Raw genomic sequence first — 14,371 nt, forward strand, 5'->3', positions numbered from 1 at the left:
ACACACACACACACACACACACACACACACACACACACACACACACAGCCTACTGGAGTGTAACCATGGAAACGGAGCGCCTGCCCAAAAGGGGTTGTGATGGAGGAAGCAGAAGAAAGGAAACTAGCAGCAGGAAGCAAATTCACCCCTATTCATCCACATGCAATACAGGAAATGATTAATCAATCTGTCACACAGACACTTTTTATCAATAGAGAATGTTAAATATGTAATAATCTTTGTATTAACATGTATACGTAGTGACTGTTCACCTTTACATACATACATACATACACATATACAACTCACGCGCTTAAAACACCTTTTTAAGCATTTATTCTCGAACTACAGAATAAATCGCTGAATGTACACATTAGAGATGCATTTGCCATTGTGGTTGGATTTGAAAGCATTCTCTAACATATGTGTGAGTATGAACCTGAGTCTGCTTTATAGCTTTTCTGACATACAGTCCCATAGAAGCCACTAACATATAAGGTGCTATACGTCTTACTCTCAGCAGTTCACAGCATACAGCCATGATAAAGTCGGATTTAAACAGCAACATGACCTATTTAATACAGCTTTATTAAATATTCAAGTGGACATTCAAGGTTCGGCAGCTTGGAAGAATACATCAATCCTCACTGTGACGAGGTCAAGGAAGTAGAGAGTACATCTCCAGGTCACTTCCCTGCGGCTGATCGACAGGCTTTTCTCCAGGAAACTGTGAAGCACTGGTGGTAACGCAGGTCGTGGCACATTTTGTCATGTGACCAGTTCATTAAGTAGATGATGGTGTAAACAATAGCTGTACGGATTCTATTACTGGTCTTTATTTTGTGATATAGAGATTTTTATCAATAAATAATATTTTTTATTAATTATGTCTACTTATACATAGTTATATTTCAGATTTTTTCAAATTGTTTTATATTGTTGTTGTTTATATATATATATGATGTTAGCATGTGTGTTGTTTATTCCAAGCAATGCAGCATAACTCCTGCTGTGATATCCGAACAAAAGTCTGGATTTACTCACTTGTACTTAAAGTATAAAAGATGGACACAATTTCACCTAAAAGCCACAACCACAGTCCTACAACTTTGCAAAGGTAATTTGAACCCAGTGAAGGGAAAAAAAACTGTGTTCCCTTTCCTCATTATCACTGCAGAGGTGCCCTTGAGCAAGACAATTAAGCGTCAGTGCTCCAGTGGGTCTGCTCTGTACCCAGCAGATCGTTAGAATGTGGAGGAGAGTGTAGTTGCAAAAGACTGTTCATGTTGATCAAAAGAATACAAAATGCCGAACAAAGCTGAACTCATATTGAAAAGAACTCAAATCTGGAATAAGTATTATCAAACTTAGCAATTACAGCCTTTTGATAAAATAATTTGAGCTATTATAATTGCTTGCAGTGGCGCTTCATGTGGGCCATAATGCTAGAATAATATTTTCAGATCCTCAGCCCACCTCCACATCTCTGCCTCGCTCTCTGTGAGCACTACAGGTGGAGGCGAGCGTCAGCGGTACAGAGCGCGTGTGGGCGACTGCGATCATCTTCACATGTGGGAATCCGTCACATGGCCGAATACAGAATGATGAGTGGGCAGTACAGTGATAGAAGGGGACAGGAAGGATGAGATTAAAATGCGAAGTCAGTCGGCAACCCCAGTCGAAACGTCAGTGACTGTTCTCGGTTATGACATGTGTCACACGAGACATCATCAGCATCTAACTCTGCCGCTGACTGGCCTGCTAAAAGCTCCCCTCCAACATCCCCTGAAGTTGATTATTCTGTAAATTCTTATACCTTATGCAAAATGCTGAGTTAAAGAAAATGCTTCGCCTAAAATGCCATGAAGCAGTGCTTTATGACATTGCTGCGCTGTGATCCAGAGCAGCTTAGAGCTGCAGGTAGGTGCTCAGTCTCTTGCTCTATCCCGGTCTGCTTCAGGAGTAGAACCAGGGATGTTTTCCGGCATCGCTAACTATTCCAGAGGGAGAAAAAAAACGTTTCTCCTGCCCTTCAAGCAGGCTCTGCACACTCCCGCAGAGCTCAGCCTGGGCAGCTTCTGGCCACCTCGTCAACCCTTAGTTAGATGTTGAAGCAGTTTCTAAATAATAGATGATCCCCCCCAAGAGCTGTCATTTCAATGTGCAGCAGGTAATCCACATGAACCGTCTCAAGTGTGCAGTGTGTCCTCACAGACAACTATATTACACAGTGTTGCTGCATCTTTCTTTTTCTCACCTCATTCAACATTACAACTCATTTTTAAAAAGGGACTGACGGATCCATCTAACATCAGTTAAGCTATACTGCAATTAAACCTTCATCACTTATCAGATCACGCTGCTGTAGATATCATGCTAATGATGTAATTTGAGGGCAATTTAATGGGAATGATGGATGATGAAGGAATGGGTGAATGCTAAAAGAGGGGGAATGAGAGCAGAGTTGTGGCTAAGTGAATGAAAAGTGAGGGAAAAAGGGAGGTGTTTGGGAAATGCTATGGATTGAGGGGCAAGATGGGGACGAAGGGAGGCCGGGGATGATGTTATGGCGGTGAAAGAGTGGGGAAGAGTGAAAGGACAGATGCAGAATATAAGGATGAAAGACAATGAAATGAAAGATAGAATCAGGACGAGTAAAATATACTGAGAAAATAAGGAATAAACAGTACACAGGGATACATAGGAATCCCTCAGGTGTGGACACATAAGCACGTACACAAAATGTGAGATGAGCTCGTACTAAATCACTTGAAATGTAAACCCCAGCACAACTTAAATACATTTTGAATTTGCATAGAAGGGAAATTAAAACTAGCGAGACTCTACAAACAGACTGCAGGCAAACTGTGTGCTAATCGTGTCTCAATTGCAATTCACTGGAGCAGTAAAGCCTCCTATCGATACTTTGCCCCCAAAATAATGAGGATCCCTCGTTCCCACTCAGCGGGACGCCTGCAGAGTCATCTCTGAAGTGAGCTCCAACAACAAAGACACGGAGAGAGAAGCCATGCAGACAGTGAGAGATGAGAGAGACACACAGGGCAGTGAGTGGATGCCTTCAGGTCTATAGTCAGCTTGCACTGTTAAAATGTTGGCTTCATCCCCAGACTGGCTTGAAAAATGTGGAAAAGGGAATAAATAACTTCCCTTCTGTCTTGTGCATTTTCACTGGTTAGCCGTTGATTTTGTAATATATTTTGAATCAAATTAGCATTAAATAAATTGTTGTTATTATGCGCAGTTATTGGCCATTAAGAAACAATGCGATTCACACACTTCTGATGTGTTTTTTCCACAGAATGCTGTCTACCCCAACCTTCACCCCAACCCTCTGTCTGTTTTCGTTTGAAAGAAATAAGCAAATGAACTAACTTTCCTCAAATGATAATACTTTTACTGGTACGGACTATGGGTACGGAGTACCTGACTGTACTTGCCTACTTTCACCCCTGATGGAAACCCCTTTTTATCAATCCCTACCGGCAGAGTAACTTCATTCATCCCTGTCAAAAGTAAGCCTGAAGGTCAACTGAATAAGGTTTATTAAATTCTATTAATATTTCTATTCATTCAGCTCTTTGTAGAAAATAAAATACCTTGACTGAAAGACACATTACACTAGACAACATACACCATCAACCAACTTGTACATGAGTGCATGCAAGCAGACGTGTGTGAGTGGCGGTACAACTTCCAGAACGTCCTCTTTCCTGGTTAACTGAAGTTTAAAAGACACGCTGGGGGGAATGCTGGAATGAGGAAAAATGAAATATGCCTCAGGGACTGACAAACAGGAACATCACTATCTCTATGACATAACAATAACTTGATGCTCACAAGGAAGGAACTTGAGTGTTTTTGCGTATAAGCCAACACAACTATTACTATATATAGTAACCACAACCTTCAGAAAAGGGTTTCCAAATCTCCCTTACCATTTGCAGAGGCCTCTTCCGAAGGTCCCTTTCAGTCACCAGCCTCTCTTGGTCGGTGACATAGAGTCCGCGCTGAGCCAGCGCCTGAATGACGGCATCGTGGCCCAGCAGGGGCTTCGGAGCGTCGCTCTTCAGGACGAGGCTGCCGGCCCGGCAGTAGAGGTCTGCGGACAGCAGGAGGCTGGTCACGGGAGGCTTCAGGTGTTCCTGCTCATACTGGTCTGTGTAGAAGGGGTCCTTTAGGTCTGCCGGGATGCTGTCTGTACGATGGAGGGGAGAAAGTGGGATTCGTGGTAAGAGACTGCACTAACTTCCATGGGAAGCCTAATTGAGAACACTGTGCGGCATACCGAGATATAAACTGGGGAATAACATAATTAATTCATGTTTTAATATATGAAAACAAAGCCCCTTTGTCATAACTTTCTCACATGAATTTAAATTCTGTAGCAAAACTATGGAATAAACAAGTGAGCTGAAGTACAGTGGTGGCAGCTTTACTCCAAACCTGCATCAGAGTTTGTCTTTTTTTTTTTTTGGTAAGTCCGCTTAATTTTTCATTGCCGTGCTTTGTTGGTGTTTTGGCGTCGATGTGTGTGTGGATAGACCTCGGCGTTGCTATAGCAACTGCAGGAGGAGAGGAACCCGATCGATGCATCTCGTCTGTATCTCTGCAGCTTCCAGCTCTCTGGGAACACCCCTCTCACTGCCGGCCTCATCAAAGAGAGAGCCTGCAAGTGTGTGTGTGTGTGTGTGTGTGTCCACTGCAAGGGGATAGTCCATAATTCAAAAACATTGCCTTTTTTTTTTTATTGCTTTTGTCTTGCACCTTTCTTGCCAGTGAAGCTTTTTTTATAAACCATTGCTTGAAAAGAGAAAGCTTCGAGTCTACTGTACAGAAAATATCAAACGTTCTTTTTCCAACAACAGATTGAACAAACAAAAAAATAATTATGATGAATTGTTTTCACATAAAAGAGGTGGGCACACACTCCAGATGCAGAGCTCATCACTGCGCCAGCAGCAGAATAGATGTAAATTCTGATAACAGCCTGATGTACACAGAGAGAGATGTGGCATGTGGGGACAGCTTTACATTCTCCCTCACCGCTGCCCATCCTCCAACACACACACACACACACACACACACACACACACACACACACACACAACTGTCCATGAACACACAGTTCACACAGCAGCAACTATCTGGGTTATATCCTTCTCCTTTAAGTACCGTTATTCATGTTATTGATTGCAAACAAAGAAATGAATCTTTTCTCTAGCACTCCCCCTTCATCCTCCACAGGGAGGTCAGAGGTCAGGCTGAGCTCCAGGGAAACTCGCCTGAAGCTGGTAGAATGCTCAGGAAATTTACAAATGCCATTTTATTTCATGTTATTTTTCACCACGCAGGCTTTTCTGAAGCCCCAACGGTGTCTTCCACTATTTGTTGGCCGTGGCTCACATTGTCACTGTGATGAATCTGCTCAGTTTAGAAGACAGGAACAAGTCCGGATACTCGTTAAGGGAACGTGGAGAGAATCAAACGTACTCACTTACATTTTACCCATCACTCTAATCACAGTGCATCTACTCTGAGCTCTGCTCATGAACCCGTGGTTGTCTCGCACATTAAACTCTGGTATCAGTTTGTGCTTCGTAGTATTTCCTGGCTCTATCTACTAGACTGTGTATGCTTGATGCGGCCCTGCGTTGGCGTAAAAGAGGCAGATGCATGTGAAGCATTGGGAGCAGCGTCGGCAGGGATCTGTGGATGAGCCCGCTCTCTCTCTCTCTCTCTCTCCTCCCTGCACTCTCCCTCACCCTCTCTCTGGAGAGAGCTGTATTTTTGGAATCAGCCCATTTCATTCAGCCCTGGTTGAAAATACACAAGAGGATCTGCAAGGAATCACATGTTTGCTGGGCTATTACAACACAGTGCAAAGGGATAATGTGCTCAGTGGCGACAGCAGAAGGATATCTTTGTCTGCACTGCTCAGACAAACAGAGCTGTATTGGTTATTTTAGAGCGGAATTAAGCAGATTTCACTTTAGTAACTACTGTAACGGGGATCAGAATGCACAATAAACTGAATGGTAAAGAACAGAACACAGAAGAAGAATCTAATTCTAGGCAGATTGTCTTGGGTTGATTTTAAATCTTACACTTTGCTGTTAGGAAGACAGATTCACTGAGCTACTGAGTCTCCCTGCTGTTTATTTCACTTTGTGTCATTATAGTGTGCAACTAGAACCCCGTGTTTGAGTCAGCTTGCGAATATAATCCACCAAAGGGGCCAAGCATCTGAAATATATTCTCATCAGGTGGGAAACCTGTTTTTGAATCAAGTGATTTTGTTTTGTCTGGGCAGACAAAATAAATGCTGCTATCAAAACATGAATAATCACAGATTGTTTCATAGCTCCCACTTACATGTGAACTGTGTAGAATCAAACAGTGGTTAACACAAGCACACTGACTGTACTGTATGTCTGAGGTCTCTCACAAGGTATAGCAACTGCAGGACTCAGCTTTAGACCTAAATCGTTTCCACTTCAGTGGAAGTGAATGGAGCAAGGCCTCATTTAAGGCCAAACTGCTGCTCATTGTATTGTATTTATAGTGACATGTTTATACATGTTCCAAATGATTTGATGCATCTCTCCAAACCAATGAAAGTGGCTGTTAAGCCAAAATGATGACTCCGATTCAGGTTAACAACAAACATGAAGTAGGATCAAATGTCTCAGTGTATGATGATGTGTCACATCAATGATGAGACACTCAACTAAGTTAGGCATACTGTGCTTAATGTGAAATTAGGTTTTGTAGCAGCAAGGTATATCTTACAAAACGCTCTAAATTGAATACAAAGAAAATGTCGATTAATAAGACCTAATAAAATTTGCTGATCTAAGCGACTTCTTATAATTTAATACTGGGTTGGGTTTTGGCCAGTGGCCATTGGCTATGCATCGTAGAAAACAAGATGTCAATCATACCAGTTCTCCCACATTAATGGCTCAGAAGAAAAGTTATGTTGTGCGTCACTGTTTACTTGTGTTACCTTATCAGCCCAGGCTCCGTCACCGAGCACATCACGATGTCATGTGCAGTGGGGTACTGCCCAGAGTTTGAAGAGCCTGCGGAATTATGCCTCCGAAGGCTAAGAATCCTCATTCTCCCTCAAATGTGTGTGTGTGTGTGTGTGTGTGTGTAGCATGCCACCAGTCCAAAGTCACAATAATATGAAGGGGATTGTGAGATCATGAGTTACTTTTACTGTGATTCCATGTTGTTGTAATTGCCACTGATGGACAACAGAGGGTGATAAGAGTTGTATTTACCCCAAAAACAACTTTGGTAATTTGATTATGTATAAAAGAGCACATCCACCCATCAATCCCAGGTCAAAATGACACAATATGGTTGTGGTTGTACCATCAAATACATTTTACATTTTCAATATTTTAAAAAGCTGCCAGTGAATGTGCATTATATTATACAGTAAGACTTCATAAAAGCCTATTTTGAATCATTCACATTATTTATTCTGACTGATTTCTCAGCATCAGTGCTTTGCAGTACAGTCTAACAAAACCAAAAGAAAAGGATATTCCTTCTCAAGTCAACAACCACAGCACTAAATTGGCTCCTTTGAATACATTTTGATCCCTCGGATGGTGATGACGTGTGAGGTGAGCCTCCTCTCTGTCTATGAGCCACACTAGCCAGATACTCACACTGAATTGCCATTTTGTTTTCACCGCACTGTTCAAAATGTAGGTGGCGATTACATTCCCTGCATTAGGTCTCAATTAAGTTTAATATCCATTTAACATATACTTGTGTTCACCAAGTTAGTTCATTTTCAAATAAATCCCTTCTGACTGCGTTTTCATTGCAAAACAGATTTTAAAGTACTGCTGATTTTTGTCCTATGATGATCAACACATCTTTTCATTTACCCCACAATCACTGTTAACAAGTACATCATTTGTGTGCTATAGAACCTGCTCACAATGCTTAATACAGATCTCATGAGATGCATCTCTTTCTAAATGTGTTCCCTAAAGGTGACATCATTTGGGACACCTTCCCACCTCCACGTTTCTACACTGAATAGGTATAATAATCACGACTCCCTTTCCATTCAGTAGGACTAGATATGTATTGATCACATGGGATCCAACACAGGAAACTGGTTTTTATCGCTCCCCTTGGGATGATATTTATTGCCTTTCCAATAGGCAATTCATTTAAGATGCTCAATGAGGCGATGCTGTTTGTGGGCCACACAGTTTGAACTCCGATGGAAAATCACTGTGCGATTTCTACAATGCTGCCTCGTGTAGTAATCAATGATGAGTCCACAGTGAGTCTATTTAGGCTCTGCAGTATAACGCTGTTGTTTGTTTTGAGGACTGTTTTTGGTGTCTTCACCTATGACAATGAACAACGGGTATATTGGCCATGCCAGCAGGTCATTAAATAAAATGCTGACAAACATGCATTGGGGGAAGAAAAACAACAAACTCTTCATGCAGCGTGCAGGTAATTCTATGGAGGTCCAGTAATGCACCTACCTGTCCCGTATGCTTTGGCCACCAGCCATGTGAGGCTGCAACAGATTTTGGCTCGGGAGAAGTCATAGTGCTCAAAGGACTTTATTGATGGAGCGACGAAGGTCTTCTTAACGTCCCTGACGTCTTGAACTTCGCCCATGTTTCTCCCCTTTATTGTATTCGTGAAGCCTATGAAGCAACTCAACGCGAAAGCATCCCACCACTCCGGAATGTGTTGGAAAACGAGCTGTAAATTAGGAGATGCAGTGTCTTTCCGCAGACAATTCACAAGTCCTTTCAGTCATAAAATGCTAGATTTGCTGCGGGTTTTGTCGTCTCGTTCAGACTCTTTTGACACAATGAGTCGCTAGTTTTGGCGTTTTTCATCCATACTGCTGTCTATCAGTTGAAGTGGGCTTCGTCAGACCAAGCTGGGAAGGTTTCCTCGGATTTCAGAGGTGAAACTGCTCTTCGGCTGGAATGGAAACTGAACTATTTCCATTGTTTGCGTTCTTTGGAAGCAGGCAGCTTCTCCCTTTCACGTCCATTTACTCTTGAATTGATAACCTATGTGTTTGTCTTTCTATCCCTTGGTGCCGCGGTGCGGTTTTCCTGCCGCACTGTGGCTCCCCAAGCCTAGCGCCTTTGTAGCGCAGTGCGCATGCGCGGAAGGTACCTTCTAGACTGTCAGGAATATTAGCATTTGGTTTAGGGGTATGTTGTTTTGGCCCTGTAGTGTATTGTATATTTCTACAATTAGTTCTAAGTGGTATATTATTGAACATCATGACGGTAGGCGTATTCAAATCTCGTCATGTAATATCATCATAGCACGTAACTGCACAGCTTATTTCAAATATTTAAATTTTCGATGAGCATTTGAATGTCACATGAAAAGAGGACAGCGTGCCCACGTACAATTTGCCAGAAAACAAGAAAAAGCTGAAATTAAACATGCCGTCGTAGGAGACTGATATACAACTAAAGTGTTTCATTGTTTTTCATTTTATTTGATTTAATCAAAACACGTAAATTGGACGGTCTGTTATAAAGGAGCCCAACGGCCCACATAAGGTAGAGCAAAAAATACGCTGCTGTTCTACGAACCACATTTCCCAGCGTGCAATAAGACATTAAACACGTCATAAGTCTGCGTCGGGAGATTGTTTTGAACTGTTCGAAGATAGCGCGTTGGAAGCTGTTCGAAGGAGGTATGTGTAACGTTAATGCTAATCATTTATATGAATCACTATGCTGTACAAGCCCAAGTCAGCCTTCCCACCATTTTGAGAAGTTGTTGTTTCTATCAAAACTATGACATCGAATTACTTGACACTAGCTTAATGTTTACATCTGTTTCTCTGGTGTTCACAGGTTAACGATCAAGATGTTTATGCCAAGAGCCCTGAAAGTGAAGAGACCTGTCCGGGTCTCAGGCCACACTTTGAGTAAGAAAAGCAAGATAGGTGAGGTGGAGAGAGAAGATCCAGGCGGGTCAGCAACACCTGTTCAGAAGGAGGATGCATGTGAAGACACCAAACCACAGGAGGAGGCAATACAAGCAGGTGGAGACTCTGCAGGTTTGACGGAGAGCTCAGTGCAAGAAGATGGACCTAACTCTGACTCAAATGATACTGATGATGAGGAGGAGGAGGAGGAGGAGGAACCTGTCAAATCATTCAAAAAGAGCCAGAGATGGCCAGAGCCAGGAGAGCCTGTCTGTGTAATGTGTGCTCGCTATGGGGAGTACATTTGTGACAGCACTGACAATGATGTTTGCAGTCTTGAGTGCAAAGCCAAACATCTGGCCCAAATGGGGATGGGGACTGGGGCAGATGTGTTTACCCGTAAGGACAAAGATGGAGACGAAAGGACTCGACCTCAACAGCCGGCAGTTGACACTGGTGGAGCGGGTGAAAGGGAGGCCGCCTACTCCTACAGGGACGATCTGTTCATATCGGGCCTAACGGATGAGCAGGTCCAGAGGATTAAACGGGAGCTGGGCATTGAAACCCAGGGGGGAGACGTCAGGAGACCCATCGTTGAGTTTGAACACTGTGGCTTCCCCGCCACGCTCGGTGGCAACCTGAAAAAGGCCGGCTACGAGACGCCAACTCCGGTCCAGATGCAGATGGTCCCTGTTGGCCTCAGTGGCAGGGACGTGATCGTCAGTGCTGACACGGGCTCAGGCAAGACGGTAGCTTTCCTGCTGCCAGTGGTAGTGAGGGCCATGGAGGTACAGTAACGCAACTAACAGCCTAATCTTTGAATGAATTTATTCTCAAGAGAAACAACTTGATATCATAATAATAAATGGTAGTATTTAACTATTCACACAACCTCTCTCGTATGGAGTCGATAACTTTTGCTTTGGGATTGCCTGCCGTAAGATGCTGTACATTTTCTTTCTTTATTTTTTAGAAACCAGCACACGGTGTCAGTGGCCCTGTGGCTCTCATCCTGACCCCCACCAGGGAGCTGGCCATTCAGATAGAGAGACAGGCCAAGGAGTTGGTGCTGGGCCTCCCCAACATGAGAACTGCACTGCTGGTGGGCGGCATGCCGCTTCCCCAACAACTCCACCGCCTCAAAAGCAGCATCAAAGTACAGTCTATGTTTTTATAGTCATTTCCTCCTCCAACAATCACGTTTGTTTTTCTGAGTCTTCAACTTTCCACAGCGTCGTGTTCTTCTATTATTCCCCTCTTTAGATTATCATAGCCACCCCTGGGCGACTCCTTGAGATCCTGAAGCAGAAGGCAGTGCAGCTGGACAAAGTCAAGGTTGTGGTGGTTGATGAGGTACGACATCACAAACTTTGTACACGTCCGGTTTGCTGACAGTCCAGCACTCAGGTTTCCAGCATTGAACAAACTTTAAAGGTGCTTAGTTAGAAAAGAATCTGATCATATCTTAAGTCACTTAATATCCCAAAACATGCTGTAAAATTGAGGGTTTCATCAACTTCATGACAATAGTTTTCCAAGTGTTCCGTTCTATGCTTTTAAGTGTGCAGAAATGGAGAAATGTATTTGTGATGTATCCTGTAGGTCGACACGATGTTGAAGATGGGCTTCCAGCAGCAGGTGCTGGAGGTTTTGGAGCAAATCCCAGAAGAACACCAAACTCTGCTGGTGTCGGCCACCATCCCAAAAGGGACGGAGGAGCTGGCTGCCCGATTGGTCCGTGACCCTGTCCGTATTGCTATTGGAGAGAAGAACCAGCCCTGTTCCAACGTGAGGCAGATCCTGCTATGGTTAGAGGAACCCTCCAAGAAGAAGAAGCTGTTTGAGATTCTCAATGTAGGTTGTAGACTTGAGGTTTTGATTCTGAACAATGTCTTGAAGAGGTATGTTAACAGTCTCCTTGAAGCTCACTTTCACTGCCAACTTAGGCTTTCTTTGAAAGGTCAGCAGTTTTCTTTGTTCTTGTGTAAAACAAAGATTAATTGTACTATGGGGAGCCAGAAAGTGGTGGGGAAAAACCACAGAAAGGGGGTAATTATCCAAATTGTAGTTTATAGTTATTCAGTCTCGATACGCACTGGCACCAGCTTGGTATTTTGTTAACTGCCTGTGTAAAGGTGGTGATCCCTCAAGCTCCAAGGGCCAGTCTTCCCACTACACCATATTTAGACAGCCATTTCTGCAGCCCTGGCCCCGATCTGGAGGAAATGGGTGGGCCTGAGCCATGGCCCCACTCCAGGAATCCCAGCAGTGGCTTGGACCATTTATACAAAGCAGGACAGGAAGTGTCTGCTGTAGTTAAGTCAGTGAAGAAGTGCTGTTAGACCATTGTGTGAGCTACGGGAGCTACTTCTCTGTGTAGCGGGGGTAGTTGTGATGGTGATTTTCTTTTTTTTTTAAGTACATGTATTTAGGCTGTGGAATGCTGTTCTTTGTCCAGGTGTGAATGGAAAGATATAAATTGGGACCAGATGGAAAATAGGAAAAGTTGTCACTTATCTGTTACAGTTTGTCAAGCTTGAACCTTTTTGGTTGCAGTAAACCCAAAATACAGCCAAACGGGTGAATGTGATCTTTTTGAGCATGTCAGACAGTGCAAGTGTCAACATGATAGCACACTATCACTATAGACATTACATCTATACACTATATACTGCTATTAGAAATAGTCAACATCTAGTCAACATCTGAGGAGCTCAATCTGTATATAGAGTTACTGAAATGTCTGAATGTGAAAATATAGAGCCGTGTAATAAAATCTTACACCGCTCCTTTGTTTTTCCCTTGCTGCCTTGCAGGACAGTAAGCTGTACCAGCCTCCAGTGGTGGTTTTCGTGGACTGTAAACTGGGGGCTGATCTACTGTGCGAGGCGGTCGTTAAGGTGACGGACCTTAAAACTGTGGCAATCCACTCTGACAAGACCCAGCGGGAACGCAACCGCATCCTCCGGGTGAGGCCAGCGGCAGCTAGAACACGCACTGTCAAGTGGATATATAGCAGTTGCTCCACAATAGCTTTTAGCTGGAGGCCACCGACACCTAGAGCTGAGGCTAAAGGCACTAAACGGGAAATAAATAAGTACAAGTTTCAGATGGATTCCTCACTACACTGCAGTGCATTTACTGTATGTTCTATTTCTGCTAATTTAAGCTATTCATACTCTGCAGTACAGTGAGAAAATATTTAACTTGCAACTTTAGTCCTGCAGCGTACATATTTTCTCCAGTATTTAAGTCCTGACCGTGCTAATGTTTATGTCACATTGGTTGGTGAAAATTAAGTAATTCATAATATTTGGGGTTTTGACAATGCTTAACACGACGGTGTAATATTTGCGCTGTGTCATCCTCAGGGTCTTCTGGATGGAGACTTTGAAGTGGTAATCAGTACAGGTGTGCTGGGCAGAGGATTGGACCTCGTCAACGTCAGACTGGTGGTTAACTTTGACATGCCAAACACAATGGATGAGTATGTCCATCAGGTTGGTAATAACACCCGGAGTAGAACAGTGGTGAAGTTCAGAGTGTGTGTGTGTGTGCTTTTTGTTTTGTTTGTTTTATTAAAGCGACATAAGACGACATCCTTCATCTCTTCCCATCCAGGTTGGCAGGGCGGGTCGACTGGGACACAGGGGAACAGCCATCACCTTTCTGAACAACAACAACAAACGTGTATTCATTGAGGTGGTGAAGCGGGTCAAGCCCACGGGGTCCATCCTGCCACCTCAGCTCCTTAATTCCCCCCACCTCCACGAGCAGCAGAGGAGGGAAAGACAAAGGGCCAAGCAATGGTCCGACGACACGCTGGTCACTAAGAACAACCTCTTGGACATCATAAGGAAACACGACCTTCGGAAGAAATAGTCTGTTCTTCCAATCATTCCTGCAATGGTGTTGTCTATTTATTTGGTAAAATGTTTATTGAAAAAAATAAATGAATTTGACATAATCTCAATAAATGGCCTAATGTAAGACATTTTTTATATAGTAGAAGTATCCTCTAATCCACACTCGGTCTTTCCTGCCACTGCAATGGTGTCTTAAAAAATTAAATAAAATGGCTTTTGAATTTTTGTTTTATATTATTTTTGAACAGAATATCTTGATTACATTTTCAACTTTTATATTGCACATATATACTTTGGTATTGATACTGATATTGCACATTGAATGAATGAGTAATTTGCCATGTTTTTATATGGTATGTGTGGTATTGAGCAAGCCACTGAATCCATCTGACCAAAACTTGTATTCGAGTGTAAAAGTTAAAGTTAATTCCTGACAAAAATATAGGGTTGAAAAAGCTCCAGAACTTATCTTGCAGTCTTCTCAACAAATAGATGTTAAGATATTTTTATTTAAACTATGGAGTGTACGTCA

The 14,371-nt window shown here is 43.0% G+C and overlaps 2 protein-coding genes across 9 annotated transcripts in view; one reads left to right on the plus strand and one right to left on the minus strand.

Moving 5' to 3' along the window:
* The window catches only part of camsap2a (calmodulin regulated spectrin-associated protein family, member 2a), a 48,982-nt gene extending 39,815 nt beyond the window's left edge, over nucleotides 1-9,167 (minus strand). For all 8 annotated transcript variants that reach the window (XR_004213144.1, XM_031859445.1, XM_031859444.1 and 5 more), the window contains exons 1-2: nucleotides 8,547-9,167; nucleotides 3,957-4,216 (exon numbers count right to left, since the gene is read on the minus strand). Coding sequence is in view for 7 of the 8 variants with exons in the window: in XM_031859445.1 (XP_031715305.1) it covers nucleotides 3,957-4,216; nucleotides 8,547-8,685 (399 nt within the window). In the remaining variant the exon portion in view is untranslated. The remainder of the gene's footprint in view (nucleotides 1-3,956; nucleotides 4,217-8,546) is intronic.
* A 419-nt stretch (nucleotides 9,168-9,586) lies between these two features.
* ddx59 (DEAD (Asp-Glu-Ala-Asp) box polypeptide 59) lies at nucleotides 9,587-14,078 on the plus strand. The gene is made up of 8 exons (XM_031859622.1): nucleotides 9,587-9,736; nucleotides 9,900-10,761; nucleotides 10,947-11,129; nucleotides 11,237-11,326; nucleotides 11,576-11,827; nucleotides 12,790-12,942; nucleotides 13,345-13,473; nucleotides 13,595-14,078. The coding sequence occupies exons 2-8, from the start codon at nucleotides 9,913-9,915 to the stop codon at nucleotides 13,853-13,855; spliced, it is 1,917 nt and encodes a 638-aa protein (XP_031715482.1). The 5' UTR covers nucleotides 9,587-9,736; nucleotides 9,900-9,912; the 3' UTR covers nucleotides 13,856-14,078.
* Nucleotides 14,079-14,371: the final 293 nt, after the last annotated feature.

The sequence above is a fragment of the Anarrhichthys ocellatus genome, unplaced genomic scaffold (assembly GCF_004355925.1).
Source record: "Anarrhichthys ocellatus isolate YVR2014 unplaced genomic scaffold, GSC_Weel_1.0 scaffold22, whole genome shotgun sequence".
Taxonomy (NCBI): Eukaryota; Metazoa; Chordata; class Actinopteri; order Perciformes; family Anarhichadidae; genus Anarrhichthys; species Anarrhichthys ocellatus.

Coding starts and splice junctions, on each gene's coding strand:
- ddx59 (XM_031859622.1), top strand. CDS start 9,913: ATGTTTATGCCAAGAGCCCTGAAAGTGAAGAGACCTGTCCGGGTCTCA. Junction 10,762..10,946: donor TGGTAGTGAGGGCCATGGAG/GTACAGTAACGC, acceptor TTTATTTTTTAG/AAACCAGCACACGGTGTCAG. Junction 13,474..13,594: donor TGGATGAGTATGTCCATCAG/GTTGGTAATAAC, acceptor CTTCCCATCCAG/GTTGGCAGGGCGGGTCGACT.